The sequence below is a fragment of the Gymnodraco acuticeps genome, unplaced genomic scaffold, assembly GCF_902827175.1.
Source record: "Gymnodraco acuticeps unplaced genomic scaffold, fGymAcu1.1, whole genome shotgun sequence".
Lineage (NCBI taxonomy): Eukaryota > Metazoa > Chordata > Actinopteri > Perciformes > Bathydraconidae > Gymnodraco > Gymnodraco acuticeps.
Window position 1 is genome coordinate 642357 of NW_022989828.1, and position 23341 is coordinate 665697.

Here is a 23341-nt window from a genome sequence, read left to right on the forward strand (position 1 = left end):
AACGCTGCATTAGCTAACGCTACATTAGCAGAACAAACGCTACTTTATTTTTGCAAAAGGTGCAGCGGGCTTCAAACACGTTCCCTCCACTGGTTTCAACCAAGCACTAAATTCGATGTTTTCCAACCAAATACGGTTGAACTTCCCCATATTTGTTTTAAGTACATTCGAAGATACCTGAGTTTGACTGCCGCTAGCTTGGTTGCTAGGTTACTAGCTGGGTGTTCTCCGATAAGGAGCCGGGGGAAACAAAGTTAGTGATTACTGGTTCCATGTTGATTCATTTCAATACAAATTGTTGGGGGGAACTGAAAAGCTCTTACCGTCTTGGTTACTTTGTAGCCCGGACATTTCCCCCAAAACACATTTAGACGCGGCTATCGCAACACAGAAGTACCTTTCAAATCCCATCATTTTTAACCTCTTAAGCCCTGAGCCTGTTTTTCAGGTTTCAGGCTAAAAAATGCCACTAACACAACAAATGATATATCTTCACTTCTAAAAGGGGTAAATTAATAATTATTTTTCTCAAAGCAAGGTTACATCTGTGAGTTGGATGTAGAAGTGTCAGAATCAATATAGATGTTTTTATTTTTAAAGTAAATTCAGATGGAACATAGTAAAAACATGTAAATTCTAATGTCCGCCTAAAAATAAACCTTTACTTATAGTGAAAACCACCCTTGCATGATGGGTTAGTAGACTAAAAGCTTTAGGAATCTAAACTATAACATATAATAAGTACCCTGTATCAAGATTGATGCAAAACATGGTGCATAGCCTTCAGCATATTCCAACATCTCTGCAGCCAGCTGCTCCCTGAAAGTCTTCTGTGTGTGTGGCTTTGTCCTGCTGGGGTAACTCCTCATCTTGAACAGGTGGAGAAGGAAGCTGTTCACCACGGCAATGTCCATAAAATGAAAAAAAAAAGTCTTGTACCATTTCATTGTTTTGTGGAGAACGCTGTAGTACCCGATCAAAGCGTCAGACACATCCACGCCACCCATGCTTCGGTTGTAGTCCAACACAGCGTCAGGAACGGGAACAGTCTTAGTCTGCCACACACCAGCCTGTTTCACTTTCCTCCTGACAGTCTTTCCACTGAAGGCTGCATGCACTGTGGAGCACATGGTCACTTCACGGCTGTCCATCCACTTTATGAACGAGTTTGCCTTCCCTTATCCACCGCAGATCTCCCCTTTCAGCCTTTTTTCTGGCTGGCGTGAAATTCAGTGACTCTGGTGTTTGGTCATTCTCCTCTCTGTTGTGCCACCCGAGTTCTTCTTCTGTCGTTCTGGAAGAGGAAGAACCTCGGCCACGCTTCCTGGGTTTTACACATTTATCTGATGCTTTTCCTTTTCCTGGCTGAGGAGTGGGAGCCCCACCTCGGCCACGCTTCCTGGGTTTTACAGATGTGTCTGACGCTGCAGAAAGCTGGTAGAAAGCAGACGATGGTAGCTTTGGAAGTGAGTGCTTTTTGGATGCAGGCTGAGTGGCCAATACTGGTGCAGATCTCTTTCTAGTGAAAGGTGAGGCAGAAGTTGAGGAATGTGAGGGTGAGGCAGGTGTGGGCTGGGTGAAAGTAGACAATGGTGGGGGTCCAGAAGTCATTTCATCCTCATCTCCATCACTATGAAAACAAATGTGGAATAACAAAGAGATTAGATGAATTCCTGTAAGTCCTGTTTCCTTGGCAGTAAACATGCCATTTTGAGTGTGTGAATGCAATACATTTAGTGACTATAGACGAACACTGACCTATACTTTTAGTAAATGTAACGGACAATAAACACTATTTGGTATTTTTGTAAATAACCCCTCTAATTCCTGCCAAACATGCCATTTTGCGTGTGAATTGACATTACATTGCATTTCATTTAGCAGAAGCTTTTATTTACTATATGAATAATCGTACACCAAATAAATAAGTAATAGATAAAAACAGAGAGATTACATACCTTTGCCGTGGTGGAATTTCGTCATCAGAGTCACAACGGTCCGGGTTCCGTTCTGGCTGCAGGAGATCCTCGTCGTCTGACTCAGAATCAACAGGTAACATATCTGCATTGCTGTCAACATTAGTCACAATTTCCATTGCCTGTAAAGTAGTAAGCATCTCTTTCCTGTGAGCCATTATTTGACAAAAGTCAAAGTACAGAAAAAGTCCTAAACGCAAATATTGTAATCTGCTCTGGTATCTGCTATCCGCTCTGTGCTCCGTGCGCTCTGGGTCCTGCTGCAATTCCTGCTTCGTTACGTTGTAAACAATAAATGAAGTCGGCTGCGTAATGTTGTTACGCTGGCTGGCATTCTTTATACTTTACGCAGGACCATATCTCTGGAACCCATTGGTCGATTCGTGTGATTTACACCTTTTTCTTAACCATCAGAACCAATAGAATCGATGGGCAGTTCCCAAATCCACGTAAACATTACCATTGCCAACGTAATAGAGAAGCAAACGAAGCATATCTGAAAGTGCAAGCCTGGACGGCAACACTTTATACCCAGTATATTGCCATAACTATGATGATGGATTATCAGTAAAAATGTCTACGTGACACAAAGACATTGGATTAACCTTGAGCGGCGTTTTTATTCCGTTGAACACAACTTTTGATCACAAATCAAAAAAGGTAAGACGTAATTATTGTAATATTTTTGGAACCGGATGTTGTTTACTTTCTCTTTTCTGGCTGATAGCTCCAGGAATTCGAGGTCTTACAGTGATGACATTACATGTGTGGAATCTGTGGAGTCTCAGCTTTAAATCGTATATCTTGTTTGTGCCGTTAAGATAGTAATAAGGGCATTTCTACCGTGAGTTCTGTGTAAAAAAGCGTTAGCATTAGTTAGCATTTTTTCGCTCAATGCTAATTCAAAGGCTTGGTATTACTCTTGTGTTTCTTTTAGCTAACAATTGTTCTTATTGTCAGTTAGCGGAGTTTCTTACCTTTAAAAGGGTATGAAACATTAATAGTTTCAAAAATGTTAAGAAGCCCTGAGACATAGTCTCGAAAAAAAACTGTGGGAGGGGTCCACTGGGGGGACCTTTGGGCTTAAGAGGTTAAGACCTTCTAAATCATATGTAAGACCTTTTTAAGCCTTTAAATTCTAATTATCAAATGTAAGACTTTTTAAGACCCCGCGAGAACCCTGTATATAAAACTGTTCAAATCAATTAGTAACAAATTATATTCAGGAAAACACAAGTGAAAAGGTGACATTTTTGTTATCAAATCTGAGGTGAATTTTTTTTTAATATATTTGCGCTGTTTAAGTTTTTTGCGTTATTTTTTATTTGAATACAATCTGACAAACGGCAAGTGAATGAATACATCTTTTTTTTAAACTATATAAAACTGTTTAAATCAATTACTAAAAAATATATTCTGTAAAAGGTGAACAAAAATAAAGTAATTTGTGTGAAAGAACAAGTGATAAAAAAAACATCTATACATTAAAAACAAACAATATGTGACCCGCTCTATTGAAATCAGTCGGAAGTCTCAACGGCTCATTTCAAAATAAACGTGGATTTGCGTAAAAAAATAGTTTTTCGGGGTTCGGGTGTTTTGTTTGATTTTAAATAAACAAAGTCTTGCCTTTCAGAATATGAAACTTTTATTTCCAAAATCACACGATAAATACATGTTTGAAGCTTGTAAAGGGACGAAGACGGCTCTCTCTCTCACTCTGCTGTTCCTCACGCCGCCCCCCCTCCCTCCGCTGACATTATGAAGGTAAGGCGTATAGTAATCATAGATAACAAGTCTTGGCTTTCAGAATATTAAACTTGTTTCGGCAAATTCAGATGATAAATACAGCTTTGAAGCTTTCGGCATAATTACAAGCGGAGAACGGAGTAACTTGACATCTCAGCAGGCATAACAATAGCCGGTGTTTCTCCTTAGGGTTTTCCCTGGGATACAAACATAATACACACAAACGCAAAAATACATAAACACACTAGTGTTTAGTATTCCGGCTCTTCTTGGTGAGCCGGATCATTTGTCTCGGCTTACCAAGAAGAGCCGGCTCTTTCGGCCCCCTAAACGGCTCTTCAGTTTACCACATATTATACCTTTTAATTAAATCAAATGTAGCCCTGTTTTGACTAATGATTTATATGTGTACACATCTATCACTTAAATTATTCAATACATCCTTTGTACTGAAGTATTCAAAAGTAAAAATTACATGTTTAATATAAATGATTTGCTGTGGCCAATTGTTTTCATTGCATTTACAGACCCGTGTAACTCTGATACCACCGAATGAATGCATTGACTTGCTTGTAGAACCACGCTACACAAAACAGATAGCAACACCTATAAACACTATTTAAAAAAGGGGCTACTGTATCGACCTATATAAAGTATATAAATATAGTTTTTTTTTCAAAATACCAAAAAGATCCTGCATTTTAGCCATGCCTCATTTCGCTCCATTTGCTCTTTCCAGCGCTGTTTTTGCAGGGCTGATTCTGTGTGCTGCAGCTGACCACGCCCCCCTGCAGGAGAGGGGAGCATGCTTTGAGATCAGCTGCTGGGCTGTCAGAAGAGGGGGAGAAAAAGAGATCTCCGTCCTCCGTGTTTTATTCTTATAGAAGTAAGAAGAGAAGTAACGGGGCAGAAACCCTCCTTTTTACGCTGCGGCCCAGTCATAGACATCAAACGGCGACACATATTCAGTGTGCAGTTACTTTGGCATTAGGGCAGGGATATCTAGATACTTTCCAAGGTTTGACATCATGAATTGTGCTACTTTTAAAGCAAGCAACGATGTTTTCAAATCTGTAATCAAAAAGCTCCTCAAAAACACTATCGAAGCAGTTCCTGCCGTTGCTACGTTAGTTCAAACAGTAACAACGGACTACTTTTCTTAGCGGATGCATGTCAATTTAAATCAATACATAAAACTATTTTTTAAATCAATAAAATCATTTTCTAAATCCATAAAAGCATTTCAATTAATATTGGGAGTCATGTCGTTACTTTGTTGAGACTGTGGCCATGTGTAATAAGCGGGATAATGTGCACATTGCATAATGTGCCTTCATGCCGATCTAGATCCCTCCGCAAAAACAAAAAAAAAACGGCTCGTTTGCGGGCGAGAGCCGGCTCCCGTCGTTCACTTAAAAGAGCCGGCTCTTTGAGCCGGCTCGTTCGCGACCGACACATTACTAAAACACACACACTCGCGAGCTTCCCCCAGACCAGTAATCCAAACGAAAACATCTTCCCTCCGTAGTATTTTGATCATTTGCTAATAACCAATCAGATTGATGGATTCCAGAGAAGAGGAAACTTTGAAGGCCTTTCTCTCAAAATGATGACAGTTATTATATAATGTGACATATTTTGCTTAATATTTAGAGTACAACAACAATCCTGATATCATTAGAAAGCTAGGACTCTCCTCTTTCCAACAGTGTATACAACTCAAAATGTGTCTTCGGGTCAATGCGACTGATTTCGATAGAGCAGGTCACATATATAGAAACGTTTCACATCAATTACTAAAGAAAATAACAATCTGCAAAAAAAAGGCAAACATTAGAACTTCCAACAGTCATCGTGCCACTGTGGGTTGAACTCCACCTTGATAATGGCAAAGTGGAGAGCCTAAAAGTTGACATTGTTTAATATTTTTTTGGAAGTTTTATATTAAGAAGTTTTATATAAAGAAAATAAATAATTGAAATATTGCTCCATGGACTTGTCTTTCTGATATTAAGGAATATTAATACAATACATTGAGTCATTTACTCGCACCAACATCAATGAAGGCAGTGGAATGGAAAACAACTGTGTTCTGGCTCTTGTGAGCAAAGGAAAGAAGCGAGCTCCACCTCTCCAGCTGTTATATATCCTCTGCTGGCTCCTCCCCGTGTGCCGGTTGGCGCTGCTGGGGGCCGGCCCTCCACGTCTCCAATGTTCGTTGTTGCGCATAACAGAGGATTCAGACATTGTACATTAAATATATAACTAAACACGCCTTTTCTCTTTCATGACTTTTCATTTAATACATTTTGAACGCTGTAATCAATACTCCAAAAATACAGGAAATACTTCACGGCTGGTATCATTTCCGGTTGTTCCGGATGTTGTCTCATGCTACCCACGTCTGTAAACAATAACGTATTCAAATAAACTGTACCTTCATTTAATATTCAGCAATAATAATATCTTGACGTCTATACTGTAGATGTTGTGTTGAAATCAGTAGGTTTCGGTGTGCAACAGTCCGTGTCATATCGCTACTCCGTTTTATGATTTTTTAAGATTGACAAACATCATATGTGTAATTCATGGCACAATTCAAACGGGATCGAAAGATAAGTTGTCTCTCTTCATCGACTTCAATGCATAATTTTTCCGAAATAAGGTCCCATGGACCGGAAGTAGATGGGCGTGACTTCGCCACTCTATACCAAGGGCTTTGACCAACCCATCTAAATCCTTAATCACAGACTTAAAAACTCAAACGAAAGAAGGGTCTCTTAACCATCAATCGGAGAACGTTCGCGTTTTCAAACATACCGGTAAGCATACTTGCCAACCCTCCCGATTTTCGCGGGAGACTCCCGATTTCATTGCCCTCTCCCGGTTTCCTCCCGCATTTCTCCCGATTTCTGACAATATCAGATTTACTCAGGACTGTTTCCACTCAGACTTTAATACAGCTACACCATTGTTTGGTTTCCATGGTAGCGCGTCTCTTTAGTAGCGCGCGCAACTGAAAGTCAGAGAGGGTGAGGAAGATAGTCACAGAAAACAGAACAAGAATCGACAACTCTACCCTCTGCTCACTCCTTTCCTGTAAAAGACAGGTCCAGCCCACACATATGCTCCATCAAGGATGGTGCTACAGGCCGCAAGGCAGTGCACTTACAGCTACAATAAGCATGTTAATGTTAATCTAATACAGCTCCGGCGATCCACTAACCCCCCGCGGTGGTTTTGGAAATGCTCCCGATTTCTGAGGTTTCAGGGTTGGCAAGTATACCGGTAAGCCAGCATCGGTTGCTGTGAAAGCATATAATCGCATATTTTAATGACCTAATTAAAACCGTTTTTTTTTTTTTATGTGTCACAGTATCACCTCAAAATACGAAAAATGTTCAACCATGCAACAAAATATAAATAGTCCTACACATATTTTATTTCCTTCTGATTTTGTCTAAGCTCAAGGCAGCCAGAGCAGAGGGTTTAAAGAGCTGCGGGTTGCCGACCTCTGCACTAGGCGGTGCGGGTTAAAAATCTGTCAAGTTTACAGTGTTAACACGATAAATTATACTTTCCAGTATAAGTTTCAGGGTTCGTACGGGTGCTTGAAATCCTTGAAAATGCTTGAAATTTGACGTGGTGTTTTCAAGTTTGGGAAAGTGCTTGAATTTTGGGAATGGTGCTTGAAATTGAGATAAAGTGCTTGAAAATGTAAATGCTTTACTTTTACAATAAATTGCTGTCTGACTGAATAGTTCGCTTTTTAGATTAAAAGAAAATAATTGCTTCGCTTCTACATAAAACAGTTCCGCTGCGGCCTTCCCGCGTTATGCGCGCGACCTGCAAGTGTTTGTGTTACGTGTGACCTGGGCATTCTGATGAGAGTAATAGATGACTGTGTGCCAGTGTTGCCAACTCCATAGTAAGGAAAGTAGCTATTGGCTGTCCGAAAAGTCGCCAGAAGTCGCTAAATGACGTCATCGCCTAATTTGCATATCATGTAATGGCGGCTGTAGGCAAAAAACGTTCCCAACCCTTCAAGGATCAAAACTTGAAACCACCGGAGTTAAATCCAGACGACAGTAGATCAGAAATGTCTTTGCCTTTTGAGTATATTTTGGGGTTTTAACATGACAGTTTGGCATAGAAATCCCCCTTACAATAAAGGCAGTATGCCCGTGTGTCATCTCCAATAAATGGCTTCAACCATCCTTTATACTCAGGGTTTTATTCCCACTCCTTTCTGTATTTTTGAGAATACAATTTAGACTGTGCCATGATGTTTAGCTTGTCACAGAGAGGCACACACACAGTGGACGAGGTGATTGAGTGACTGAGGCTGTGTGAGGCAAAGCAAAGCAAAGGCAGTTATTTATTATAGTGTGAAAGTGAGTGAAGGAACATTTACATTCAACATTTAAATCCCGCTCAAAACCAGGACGGCTTGGCAGTTGGCGCATGCGCAATTCATTTGCAGTCTCGACGCGGGGGAGTGTGGTTGTCTCCTCTCTGCTCTGACTGCAGCAGCAGCTTTGCTGCGGCCAGGCAACTGTCAGTCTGAGCGCCTGTGAGTACTATGGGAGGGAGGCAGGGCTCACGGCAGCACCCGCGGCTCGTTAACTGCAGAACAATGTGAGTCTCCAAACACCAGAAAAGTCGCTAATAACACCATTATAAATCGCTAGATTAGTCGTTAGTCGCTTTTGACACAAATAAGTCGCCGGAGGGTTTGGAAATCCGCCAAATTTAACGAGAAAATCGTCAAGTTGGCAACACTGCTGTGTGCCAGGAGGTTGCAGTTTCAACGAGCGTTGGCTAGCAGAAGACAAATACAAGCCATGGCTAAGACGAGGGTCAAGCCCACGAGTAGCGTCCTGCAAAGTTTGCAAAAATAACGATGGGTGAGTCTGCGCTGACGAGCCACATGAAAGGTACGCCGTAGTAGCATTTTAAATTAGGCTAACGTGGCATGTTACGTTTATTTAAGCTAACGTTAGCTAGCTGAATAGCAAACTCGATTGAGGGATAATAATAATTGCAGGGGACAATCATTTCAGAGGAGCGTACCTATGTTATGTGCGTTACAATCGCCATCCTGTGGTGTTCAGAGGATGAAGCACTCACGGCATTTCGTGTTATAGTCACGAAATATAATCTATTGATTCGACACAGAGCAATTTTGAAAGCAATGTATTTCTCCCGATAGTATGTTTCGTGCCTAAACCACATCTGACTTGATCTATCGAAATCAGTCACATTGACCCGAAGACACATTTTCGTTTGTATTACTGGTCTGGGGGAAGCTCGCGAGTGTGTGTGTGTATTTTTGCATTTGTGTACCGGGGAAACACTTACAAGAAACACCGGCTGTTGTTATGCTTGCTGTGAATGAACACAGTCTTCCTTTGAAGATGTATAAGTCAGGTGTCTTGAGTAGTCAAAATTACCTACAAATCATTGTACACATTTGTAAATATTAGTTACCTTTGTGAGTCTATTTTTATGCAGCTCTGCATGATTTTGTGGCTATAATTCAGGCTAATACACTACCAGAGGTGGAATAAGTACTCAGATGTTGTACTTGAGTAAAAGTACAAGTACTCAGATCTTGTACTTGAGTAAAAGTAGAAGTACTCAGATCTTGTACTTGAGTAAAAGTAGAAGTACTCAGATCTTGTACTTGAGGAAAAGGAGAAGTACTCAGATCTTGTACTTGAGGAAAAGGAGAAGTACTCAGATCTTGTACTTGAGTAAAAGTAGAAGTACTCAGATCTTGTACTTGAGTAAAAGTAGAAGTACTCAGATATTGTACTTCAGTAAAAGTAGAAGTACCAGAGTGTAGGAATACTCTGTTACAGTAAAAGTCCTGCATTCAAAATGTTCCTCAAGTAAAAGTAGAAAAGTATTCTCATCAAAATATAGTAAAAGTAGTGATTGTGCAGATTGGTCCATTTCAGAATAATATATATGATATGTTTTATAATTATTGATCATGAAAGTGTTCTCAAAGCTGGTAAAGGTGCAGCTAGTCTGAATGACTTTGTATACTGCAGGGTAGCTTGTGAATTTACTCCAGGTGGAACTAAAGTCTGATTTAACACTTGGTTAGATTTCACATCATTCATCCACATCTGTAAAGTAACTAAAGGTATTAATACATGTAGTGGAGTCAAAGTACACCATTTACCTCTGACTTATGTTTACTGCCAACCTAAAAGTACAATATCAATAATGTATTGAAAAGTTATTTAGCTGATTGTTTTATATCGGCCCAGTCTACGTACAGGTCACTAATTTTGAAATATTAAAGTTAGTTTTATTTTCTTGAATTTTTCATCCTCGTGTAGAAGGCTATCACGAAACACACATTTGGTTGTTTATAGCATAAAGAACATCTGATTTAATGTGAGGTAGGGAAATAATCATTTGAGTATAAGTATATAAATATGTAATTTACAACAGCTGTAAGATGCTTGAAAAGCTTGAAAATGCTTGAAAAGTGCTTGAATTTGACTTTGGAAAAGGTGTAAGAACCCTGAAGTTTCCAGTTTAGTTTATGACCGATTTATTTTGTTATCCACACATATATTGTTTTGATATTTGTAACACCAAACCGACAGAAAATGTGGTCTTAACATGACCCAGTGGTCTAGTTAATAAAATATAATAATATCAAACATAATATTACTATTACCTTCATTGTGAAATTAAAACAATACAGTTTCAGTCTCTCGATTTGAAGCTTATGCATTGTACCATGAACCTGTATAGACCTGTGTGACGGGGTTCTATTTGTCCGTATGAAAACATAGGCTTAGTCGTTGAATTAAGCTCCAAAACTTTATTTTTAACAGCAACAAAAAAAAAAAATACTGTTTGACAAAAAGGGAACAGTATAACTTAAATAAACAAAATAAAAGTCACCAAAACAGGCCGTCCATCACTCATGGAGAGTAAACATGCTCTGGCTGTTGCCCTCACTGCAACAATCTCCCGAACACGTCCCAGCTGTTGCCTTCACTGCAACATTCTCCCGAGTCATCCTCCAGGGCCAACACCGTCCCTTTTGAACCCATAGCCCCTCTCCCCAGGCTTCCCGTCAACAGGTTACACAAATGTCATCCTATTTAAATCACGGAAGTGATGCACCTCCGTCTTTTCCACATTCTCTTTGCTGGGGAGACGGCGGCCGCACGACGAACGGAAGAAAGCAGGAAATGTTTGGTGTGTGTGTGTGTGGCGGAGTCAGTCACTCTGTGATCCGCTCCGTCACACCTGTAACAGTCAACTGGTGAGGAGTTGGAAAGGTAGTTTCTGAAGATGTTACAAATAACACACAGCATACAATGCCATAATAACTTTGTATTATTAGTGTAGGACACTTATGTATATCATCTGAAGATGTGGTGTTATTCATGTTTTCACATAATTGTACAGGATATTGCTATATTATTTCACATATTGTAGTTCTACACATTAATATCTGATTTGTAAAACATCATAGACAGAAAGGTATATCAGTCATTTAAGCTATTGAAAGCTATTGAAGCTATTGAAATTCTGATTCCATAGATGTGTCTCCCATCCAGAGGTTGCGCTAGAGTTTTTCGCTGCCCGTCATTTTGACGGCTAGGATCGTAACTTGTACGTCACAATCCATCATTACCCGGCGGTCTGTACCTGATCTGTACACAACTCGGGGGGGAAGAGCATGCTCGTGAACTGTTAGCGCCGGTGTTATGCATGCCCACTGCACCTCGCGGGAGCGCACCACAGCGTAAAGCACTCACAGACATTTCACTGTTTTGTACGGCAAAGTTAGGTTTGGAAACTATATCATCTCCTTTTTGCAGGCATAACACCGGAGCCTCGCTGCGGGGAAGATTTGGCGATGTTCTGAGTTTGTTCTAATCTGTCAAAATGACTGCTTTCAGATTTTTCCGTCATTGTTAAAAAAAAACGGTCATAGACGGAAAATATTCGGTTAACGCTACCTCTGCTCCCATCACCCAAATCCCCTGACTATTCTCTCATCTCAGTATTTACATTATTCAACCTGTTGAGCCCCGAGGCTTCTCAGGCTCGAAAATGACATTTCCAGAACAAATTACCATATCTTCTAAAAGTGGTAAATTAATCATCTTTGTTCTCAAAGTAATGATAAACCTGTGAGTTGGATGTAGAAAAGTCAGAATCAATATAGATCTTTTAAATTTTAAAGTAAATTCAGATTGAACATAGGAAAAACATAGTTATAGTGAAAACTAACCTTGGATGATGGGTTAGTAGACTAAAAGCTTTAGGAATCCAAACTACAACATATAATAAGTATCCTGTATCAAGATTGATGCAAAACAAGTGATATTTGACCTTTTTAGAGAGATTTAGAAAAAAAACCCACTTCTGGGGTCATTTGGGTGCATTTTCAATATCTCTGGCCCCCCTTGGTCGATTTTGATGATTGACATCTCTTTCTAACCGTTAGAGCCAATGGAATCGAGGGGAAGTTCCTCAAATCCATCTAAACATTACCCATTGGCAGTGGCGGCTCCAGAGTATTTTTGCTGGGTATCACCATGAGCAACTAGTCATATGAAGAAAACTGTGATGCTCCTCTCGCTTCCAGGAGAGAAACTTAAAATAATGAAACCAATGGAGTCTCTGAGAAGGTTCAAATGGGTACTTTAATTAAGTAATGTGGTAATAGAACAAAAATCGTTTATAAATGTGCTATTGTTAGAAATTAAAATCAATGTTGGTATGGCGTAATTTGAATTAAATACACTATTTAATTTAAATCAGTTTTATTCTGAAAAACCGGAAGTTCACTAACTATTAACTTAATACTTTTATTCTGACAATTATTAATTTCCGGTTAGCATTAGCATGTGGCGAAATGCTGCATTTTCAAACCGTGAATCAAAGGTGAAATGACATGTGATGTTGTACACTGAGCACACTGGGTTTAGCACTCATTTATTACCACTGAATAACGTGTATTAGGGAATGTTTAAATAACCACAGACACCAGAATGATGTAATTTAACAACAGAAAAATGCAGAAATTGCATTGGACCCGCCCCCGACGACGCCGGCCAATAGGAGAAGACCTCCGATGACAACAGGAAGAGCAAGCCAAGGATTGACCTCTTTCTACCTGCTGACCTGGACTGACCGGGCGGATGAGGAGAGCGCCTCCACTCGCACATTTCATTTTGTACACCACCGCATCTTTTGTGTAATTAAATGCTGTTAACTTTTATAAGCTTCCCTTGACTCTTTTCAGTCTCTCCTGCCTTCGGGGTTCTAGAATACACTAACATGGCGTCCCTGGGTGGACTCTGAAGCGGGATAGAGCTGGAAAAGAGGGGAATGCTACAAGCTAACTAGCATCACACTAGGCTGCGGAAAATGAGTTTTTGGCTGGGCCTAAACGAAAGGTGAGACAGTTACCTGTTTAATTCCGTGGTGATTGCGAGTGGTGTGTAGATTGTATATAGTGTTTCTATTCGTCTCTGTTGTATCTTCGGCGCCGCCCGATTAATGTGAATATTACATAGTATTAAGACCTTCTGGGGAGGCACTAGATTTTATCTGGGATAGGGTTCACATTGTGTTAAATACCTCTGGGTAGGTACCAGACCTGATCTGTTTTACACTGGACTGGGTCCATTCATGTTAGTCTATATGTTTGATGTGTTAAACCTGCGTAGTTTGGTTTAATAACGTATATTGTGTGGAGTTTTTAAGCCAAAAAGTATATTTTTGTGTGATGTTCTAAGCCGAAACGATTGTGTACAAGATTGGTATGAGATCGGCTTTTAAGGTCAGCATCTATATAATTTAGAGCTAAGATAAATGAAGATTGTGTTGTTTTGTATTGTCAAGCAGTGTGGTTATTTATATGCAGATGTTGAGTGTTTCCATTGTTCCCCTTCCCCCAGTCACATGCGGTTAATGCTATACTACTAAGCTAGCCAGTTAGCATTACTAGATGGTGAAATACTTCGAGTAAAGATACAACCGGTAACTACTGATTAAATACACAAGGATGGTGTAGATGAACGTTGAGAGTAGATTGAGTTGTTTTGTTTTTCATGCTTTTCAAAGAAAGTAATTTGAACTTTATATTTTGAGGAAATAAACAGGAAGTAGGTTTATGAACCGGAAGTACTAGTTGATACATTTGAGAGGAGTTACAAATAAAACAACTCCCCTAGCGGACATAATAACTATTACAGTTAATACATTCTTCACCACACAGATAAAGATCACATGTGGTTTCTTTGAATTGAAGTATTGTAGTTAACACATTTTATGACATTTGCATAATTTCATAAACTTGAGTATACACTGTACACGGTTTATTTGGATTTGCACCATATTCCTATTTTTACAAAGTCAAAACCATACACTGTTCATTTTTATTTATTTGTTCAGATTTTAAAAAATTTGCATAATTTCAAAATTTTAATTTAATTTCTCTAATTTTGATTTTCCAATCTCAGTTTTACAACATTTACATTTATTTTTCCAAATTCTGTAAAAAAAAAAAAAATTGAAAAAATTTGATTTTAAAGTTAAGTTCAGATGACATAGGATATCTTTATAAAGAATACAAGGGTACTATTCAGAGGATTAATAATTCATTTTTGATAACTTAATAATATTATCCGTGTACTTAAGAAACATGTCGCCAGAGTTAAGAGCACCCACAGTGCCAGGCACAACTGCAGATATTAAGGCGAGAGTAAACATCAGATCAGATGCTTTAACGTTTCCAAGTCGTAGACAGAAGACATGGAACCAAATAGAGAAACTGTTGGAACAGTGGCAAACGAGAGGATTGATTCCAGCAGATGATCAACCTGGACCAACGGAAGCCCATAGAAAAGCTGTAGTTGAACATGAGAATGCTGAATACCTACAACAGGAAAAAGCATGGATCAAAGCCGTACAAACCCCTTGGTATGGACCTGCTAAAAACGCTATGAAAAAAGCTGAAAAAAGAAAAGTTATGGTTGCAAATCTGATTCTCCATCTAAAATATACCAGCCAGGGATTGACAAACAGCTTACATGTGGTAGCAGCAGAAGAACTGCCAGTAATGGAAGAACTCAGCAGAAGAATGGAAGCAGAACTCGGCAGAAGACATGAAGAACTCGACAGAAGAATGGAGGAACTCGACAGAAGAATGGAAGAACTCGACAGTAGAATGGAAGAGGAGCTCAACAGAAGAATTGAAGCAGAACTCATCAGAGGAATGGAAGAGAGACGAAAGGCAGATGAAGCCCATAATGACATTATTGAAGAAAGACGGAAGGCAGTTGAAGCCCATAATGACATTATTGCAGAAAGACAAAGGGAGGAAGATAAATACCAACAACTTCTGGCGGAGAGACGACAAGACGATGTAAGATTCCAGGACATGATGGCAGATAGACAAAGGAGAGAACAAGAAGAACGAAGAACTCAAAGAAAACGCCGAACAAACTACTCTCCTGACTATTCCAATGGACGGGGAGATGAAGATGACGACAGCGGTACACAGTCTGAAACCAGTAGACACTCCCCATACCATGAACAGTCACAGCAACAACGCAGTTTTGCATCTCCTCCTGAGAATAATAGTAGCGACGAAAACGAGCAACATTACCCTGGGACATGCCCCAAAACTAGAAGAACCAAGACCGGTGCACATACCTCCATGCCATTGATAGCGGCTGGAAGAAGAGGATTTCAATACCAACCATGGACTCACAGGGACATGGAAGCATTAGTGTCAAAGCTACCTCCACTCACGAAAGGAGGTCAGAAGTGGGTTACTGATCTGGAGAAGTACACTGTCCAAGACCACCTGTGCTTGGGAGACATGAGGGCCCTGCTTGGACGGATAGAAGGAAGACTAGAGGCAAGAGCAGTAGATTCCGAGGCCAATTGCACGCACGACCCAGATGAAACTTCATTCAACAATATCAGGTCGAATTATTGGGCTGCTATTCGTCACATCTACCCGACAACACGCAATTTACATGCCCTCAACAGCCTGAGAAAAGAACCGGGGGAAGAAATGCATGCCTTCTTGAAGAGATGTGAAGGAGTGTGGGAGGACTACACTGGAGAACGGCATGACGTTTCTCCGGCTGTTGTAATGTTGTGGAAGAACGCTGTCATTAAAGCCCTTCCCCGATCAGTGCAGGCAGGCCTGGGAGACGTAGTGGGATTAGATGCTAAACCCATTGAAGAATGGAGACTACATCTCATTCACCACGATATGAAATACCAGGCAACAAAGGGGGAAAATGATGAAGAAATTAAAACACTAAAACTAAGACTTTTGAAGATACAAGTAGCTGAGAAAGATGCCGAAGCTAATAAAAACAAGAAATCGACAAAGCAGATGGCCATACTAGCAGAGAAGGCAGGGCGGACACCTCCAACAGTTCAACAAAGCGGAGGAGGAAGTGTATGTCCACAAAACCAGGTTCAGCAGACACCTGTGTATCTTCCTACGCAAGTACAGCCACAAGCACCACAGTATCTTCAACAGCAAACACCTGTGTATCTTCCTACCCAAGTACAGCCACAAGCACCACAGTATCTTCAACAGCAAACACCCGTGTATCTTCCTACGCAAGTACAGCCACAAGCACCACAGTATATTCAACAGCAAATACCTGTGTATCTTCCTACCCAAGTACAGCCACAAGCACCACAGTATCTTCAACAGCAAATACCTGTGTATCTTCCTACGCAAGTACAGCCACAAGCACCACAGTATCTTCAACAGCAAATACCTGTGTATCTTCCTACCCAAGTACAGCCGCAAGCACAGGTATACACTCCCATACAGCATCAACAAAAGGGACAATGGAGAGGAAAGCAACGATCAAGAGGAAGAAGGGATGATGGCTGCTTCATATGTGGAGATTGTAGACATCTGGCCAGAGATTGCCCCACTCAGCAATATCCACCACAAGGTAGCACCTCACAATACAGAGGAGAACCAGTGTTAGATATTAGAAATATTGAGGCGGAAGCATATGCCAGGGCCATGACGAATATTTCTGTTGGATCAGGTGATTGGGTAAATGTAAAAATCCACAAGATGAACTTGTTGCAACCTGTATGGAGTGGACCATGGGAAGTTGCAGAACGCACTGCAGATGCGCTCCGGATCAAAGTTAAAAAAGGAACATGTTGGCACCTTCTTACACATTGTGTAGCCGTACCGCCACCTTTCCAGAAACGGCACGGCAGTTAGAACTGATTTTGGAAAACTGGTACAAAACAATAAGGAATTGAAATTTTTTTACAACGACAGCACCAGGAGATGAGTAAACTCAAGAATCTGTAGAGTGTAAATACATTGAGGAAAAACACATTTTACACTCAAACTGTTTGCACATCATAGACAAGGAATTTAGACAATATAAATAAATGTTCACCAAAAGTAATAAGTATAATGGAAAGTAGACATAGGCCTACACTTGAGTCAGATTTCATTACTGTGATCTGATTAGTGTGCTCTGCAGGTTTACTATTGTTCTAAGTAACAGTGGGATTTAAAGTATGGAGATGTTCTTTCGTAGTGTGTGGAATATGTGATGCTGGAAACATGTAAGTATTTCAGAGTTGTGTTGGGTAAATATGTAGCAATGGATGAAACTATTTTTAGAGTGAGTTTTTGTAATATCATTAGTAGACATTAATTATGTTGTTTAGATGGCATTTAACAACTAAGACAGATAGTATGATTAGAAAGAGACAGAGTGGAAAGGGTTGGATTTATTTAACATCAGTGTGCTAGACTTCTTATAGGTAATGCGTCCCGAGACCTGGACTCCCCCTCTGAGTTAGAAAGGCTTTGATCCGACCCTCCAAACAGACAAAAGACCTAACCCAACAGGAGACTCCTCCTTCTCCATCGAACAGACAGAGAACCAGAGCTGAAACAACAACAACAACAACAAGACTGCAGCCAGAATTATCTCCACCTGTGGCATCCAGAACCAAACAGCATGCTGACATACAGAGAGATACTCTCATCAGTCCCTCAGACAGGGCATGAAGTTCCAAGCTGAGCCACGAGATTTGGCACAAGAGCAGAGTGTGGGACATGAGAGCAGAATCCGCCCTCCATAAGAACAGCAGAGAGACTGTAAAGGAGGAGATGAAATGCAAAGCAGTGCAACAACAGTGGCATGATGGGGGCTGCAGATGTAACTGGGCCAATGGCTGCCTAAAAGAGTTACAGCGGATGGATTCAACAGCTGATGGACTGAAGAGAAGACAGAATCAGAGGAGTTGGCATGGTCGATTAGAAGTGAGGAGGCCGGGGTCACGGCTTGAGAAAACCAGGGGAGGAGAAAAGGAGAACGGGAATGAGTGAGTTTACACATAAACACACTTATTCACAAAACGCACATTTAAATAACTTGAATTCACTTCATAAATACGTAAAGACAGAAAGATTTATTAACCATGAATTAATCAATTGGTAAATTAAAAATAGCAGTAAAGAGGAAACTATTAAAGTAAAATGAGAATCATCCTAAAACACACTGAGGGATAAAGGGGGAGACATGACAGAGTAGAACCATATTCTTCAATATTTTCATCATGTTAACAAATAATTATTTAAGAGATTTGTATTCACGTGTGAATAACGTAGTGATCTCATTTGTTACAATATTGATCACCATTAAAAGGATAGTTTTAGGAACCACTCTATAAGACAAATCTTTATTTGTATGGATCACTCTATAGGACAAATCTTTATTTGTATGGATAATGTTAAAGGGAGAGCTGGTGCCAAGCCACATATAAAATTCCAATCTAAAGTATTGATTTCACCATTGTAGCATAGTTATTACCATAGGAGGGCTTTAAGATGGAAATATAAAATGACTTCTGTTTTAAATCCTTGATAAAGGAGGGAGTAATTGTTGCATGTTCGGACACCCAAGGTTCCACACACTGCTAAAGAGTTTAACATTGTTTTTTAAGTACATTACATTACATTACATTGCATTTAGCTGACGCTTTTGTCCAAAGCGACTTACAATAAGTACATTCGACCAGGAAGACACAACCTTGAAGAAAACAGAATCATATAAGTACATCAGGTTTCATAGAGCCAAACATTTCAAGTGCTACTCAACTGGCTTTAGGTAATCCAGTCCTTTATTGGTATAAAAGTGCTTCGTTAATCGTTCTAACGCTCGAAGTGGAGTCGAAAGAGATGAGTTTTCAGTTTGCGCCGGAAGATGTGCAAGCTATCTGCCGTCCTGATGTCAATGGGGAGCTCATTCCACCATCTTGGAGCCAGGATAGCAAACCCACGTGTTTTCGCCGATGGGAACTTGGGTCCCCCTCGCAGCGAGGGCGCAACGAGTCGTTTGGCTGATGCAGAGCGTAGTGCACGCGCTGGGGTGTACGGTTTAACCATGTCCTGGATGTAGGAAGGGCCAGATCCATTCGCAGCACGGTAAGCAAGTACCAGTGTCTTGAAGTGGATTCTAGCAGTTACCGGAAGCCAGTGAAGTAGACCAGAATTAAAGATAAATGAGTATAATGAGCTATGAAATGCAGAGCTACACAGATCCTAGTAATGTTTTGACTCAAGATAATAGTTATGTACACAAGTTTCTGAAATAGATCATTAGACATTTTAATACTAATTAGGTGTAAATGAATTGCAGTAGTAGTAGTACTCTAAGGAAGTGAGTTTTGTACCAAGTTTCAGGAAAGGTGGGAGGCAGAAGTCCCAATGAAAAGTTAGAATCATCTTGAAAATCATAGTTGAAATCGTGAATGAATAAGGAATGGCGCTCCGCATATGATATATTTTTGTAGATAAAGGGCTATGCTGAATTACCTCCGAGAAGACTCTGCAGAGCACGACATGGCCAAAAGACCGAGACCAAATGACCTTTGACCCTGACTGACAGTGTGACAAAAGCACTGTCCATGACTGACTCTGGGGTGTACCTGACCAAACCAGACAGTGTGAGTGTGAATGAATGCCGGCATGTGATCAGTGTAACTGCATGATTCTAAAACAATAACTAACCAGCATGTTTTTGGACTAACATATTATTTTGGAGCTCCAAGGGAAACGAGAGGATTCCTAAAAATTCCACAAAAAGGGGAAACCGCACATGTGACCCGTTTCTAATCTACTTGATGATATTTTACTCCCACATGAGTTGGCGGTTTGCAAATGTAAAACTAAAATCTGAAGATTCTGTTTCTTTTAGGCCTGAAGGACGGAGAGGAACACTTCTTTTCACTGAAGTGTTTACTGTGGAAATAATGATAATGGATGTCAAATTGTAAATAATGTTCGTTATGTCCCTAACCAATTACCTGACAGTTTTTTGTTCCCCTCCCCATTACAGGGTTTTGTTACACATGAGTTCATGTGTCAAAAGGGGGGAGTGTGTATAATGTATAATGTCAACATGGCTGTAAAATTCACAATTTAAATGTTTCTTTTAAGGATTGACAGAAACCTTCCGCCCCAACCCAGATGTTCAAACTGAGCATTGAATGATAGTTTTATAATTAACCTGCTCCATATCTGGGGATAAGATACTGTTTGATGAATGTTGAGATGTTTCTAAATATTGATTGAATTATAACAGGTAACACAGAAGCAGTGGCCAAGGGGCTACTGTGAGAGATGTAATTCCAGAATAGAATACCGAAGAAGTTGACCTGTGATAATTAGGCAATTTTGTAATATTTTAACAGACATTAGAGTAACTGAGGTTTGAAATGTAGAAAGAACATATTACAGTTAAATTAAGCTAAAACATAGTAATGTAATGAGACCGAATTTAATTTAGCCAACATATTGTAACTAGCCTGGTAGAGAATTAGAAGTAAAAGCCATAGACTTTATTGTTTAGTTCATTATGGGGATATACATTTAATTTAAATTCATAATAGAAAGACATTTGATGACAGTATGTTGGAATTCTGTATTCATTTATCAGCTTGATAATAGACAGGTAGAAGCCGTATTGCCAGGTGCAATCCATGGGATTTCTGCACACGATCCAAGCAGAGAATGACGTACCTTACAGGACAGATACACTCAGGAAATCATTCACTCTGACAGCATCATGACTTTAGTTGTTTTTGAATCCATAATGAAATTGTATTGCATAACGTTATTGTGTGTCTTTACCACAAACAGGAATAGTTCATTGTTATATTTAGATTTGAGAAAGATTACAAGGTTTTTATTTAGTTCACCATGAAGATGTTTTTTGTTTGTAACATATGCCCAGTAGTAAGATTCAAATATCAGCAGGTTCTGAATTATTATTCCTCTGTCCCACAACCAACAAGAATGTGGATGGGGAGAACTATATCTACTAGAACCAGCAGAGATTCATAAATTACACCAGAGACACAGTACAAGTAAATAAAGAGTAATATTTAGCTATTTTCAGATAGTTTAAGCCTTCTTATACTTTGTAAAAAACAAGTGCCTTTACACCAGATACAGTAAGAAGATTATTTATGATGTGAAAGGAGGGAGTTAGATGTTTTCCATACCAAGCTAATTGCTGCTATTTTACAAAGTGACATTAAAGGTTTAAGCTAGAAGTTATGCACAAATGAAAAACTTCATATTTATGATGAATATGTATTCTTATTTGTATTTTTTTACTTTTATGAGTTATGTACCATGCAATGTTCGGATGAAGAACTAATTGATTTCAATATTATTTACATACCTTAAAGGGTATGTAAGGAGGGATTGTTAGAAATTAAAATCAATGTTGGTATGGCGCTAATTTGAATTAAATACACTATTTAATTTAAATCAGTTTTATTCTGAAAAACAGGAAGTTCACTAACTATTAACTTAATACTTTTATTCTGACAATTATTCATTTCCGGTTAGCATTAGCATGTGGCGAAATGCTGCATTTTCAAACGGTGAATCAAAGGTGAAATGACATGTGATGTTGTACACTGAGCACACTGGGTTTAGCACTCATTTATTACCGCTGCATAACGTTTATTAGGGAATGTTTAAATAACCACAGACACCAGAATGATATAATTTAACAACAGAAAAAGGCAGAAATTGCATTGGACCCGCCCCCGACGACGCCGGCCAATAGGAGAAGACCTCCGATGACAACAGGAAGAGCAAGCCAAGGATTGACCTCTTTCTACCTGCTGACCTGGACTGACCGGTCGGATGAGGAGAGCGCCTCCACTCGCACATTTCATTTTGTACACCACCGCATCTTTTGTGTAATTAAATGCTGTTAACTTTTATAAGCTTCCCTTGACTCTTTTCAGTCTCTCCTGCCTTCGGGGTTCTAGAATACACTAACACTATATAAATAAAACTTGATTTGATTTGATAGAACAAGCAAAAGGTAAAGAAGAGACAAATGCCGGTGTTGTATCGGTGTGACTGCAGCGAAGGAAGGGCAGAGTTGTGCTCACCCGCCTCCTTATATCCTCTCCCGTGCTGTGAAGAAGGCGCCTCAGTCTTCAATGTCCGACATCGCGTCGAACAGAGGATTTCGACATTTTACATTCATTGCTTACATCCACACGCCTATTCTCCTCCTTATCTCTTTCATAACTTTATATTTAATACATTATAACGGCTTCAATAGCCACTTTAATAATACTGGAAGTACTTTACGGCAGTTATCATTTACGGTAGCCCCGGATGTCGTCTTGAAGGATCTTCAGAATAAAAGCTTGGCATTAAGATTGTGCGAAAACAGCTTTAAGCTGACGGTACGTCCAAACCAAGTCATGCCATAAAACATTGATTTTAATTTCTAACACATACTACATAATACCACAAAAGAATAAACAATCATTTTAAATGCATACGACAGACTACAAAATGTCACAAAACAGCAAAAAAAGCACGTCCAGTGAAATGAAAAAAAGCACTACAATAAAGTACATGCCAATATGTAAAATTGCTGAAAATGTATTTTAAAAAGCGACAGGACCCTGATAGGGAAGGCCCGATTAAAACTTGGTTTTAAATCTAGTTCAAAGTAATAATTCAATTCTTAATTAATTCTACATCGCACAGGTAGCCAAAGTAAAAATTGTTGTTATGTCATCTTGAGTTAGAATTAGTAACACGATTTGCTTAAGCATAAGTAGAGTGTGACAAAATGGCATGTGATGAATGCACAGAAAATAATTTCAATGTTTTTGGGAGGCAGAAATAACCGGATCTTAAAGGTCCTGTGTCATGGCCATTTCTCCTGATCATAATTCCATTGTTGAGGTCTATAGAATAGATTTACATTGTTCAATGTTCCAAACTCACATTGGTTTCTCACAGCATCTCTGTATAGTATGTGTATTCACTCTCTGTCCTACACGGCTTGTTGGAGCTCCTGCCCCCCCCCTCCCTGTGAGCCCAGTGGCCGTCTGCGAGACACAGCGAAACCCAGCCCGAAACACACACACCAGCAGCCTGGCTGGGAGTTTGTGTGTGTGCTCAGGCTGAGTTCCGCGCTGTCTCGCCGACCCCACACCAGTGAGCCAGCTCACACTCTCCTCGCAGCAGCGAGCCTCGCAACGTCCCGCCGGGTGTGTGT

At 39.8% G+C, this 23341-nt stretch overlaps 1 protein-coding gene across 2 annotated transcripts; it reads right to left on the reverse strand.

Annotated features, from left to right (window-relative positions):
* Positions 1-686: 686 nt before the first annotated feature.
* Positions 687-22369, reverse strand: LOC117558142. Of its 2 annotated transcripts, XM_034234161.1 has the most exons (3): positions 22212-22369; positions 1959-2098; positions 687-1630 (listed from the first exon to the last, which is right to left on the reverse strand). In XM_034234161.1, exons 2-3 carry the CDS (start codon positions 2093-2095, stop codon positions 1138-1140), a joined length of 630 nt encoding a protein of 209 aa, XP_034090052.1. In that variant the 5' UTR covers positions 2096-2098; positions 22212-22369; the 3' UTR covers positions 687-1137. The 2 variants fall into 2 exon arrangements, with proteins under 2 accessions (XP_034090052.1, XP_034090045.1); XM_034234154.1 differs by lacking the exon at positions 22212-22369 and having other exon boundaries at positions 1959-2253.
* Between the last annotated feature and the right edge of the window lie 972 nt (positions 22370-23341).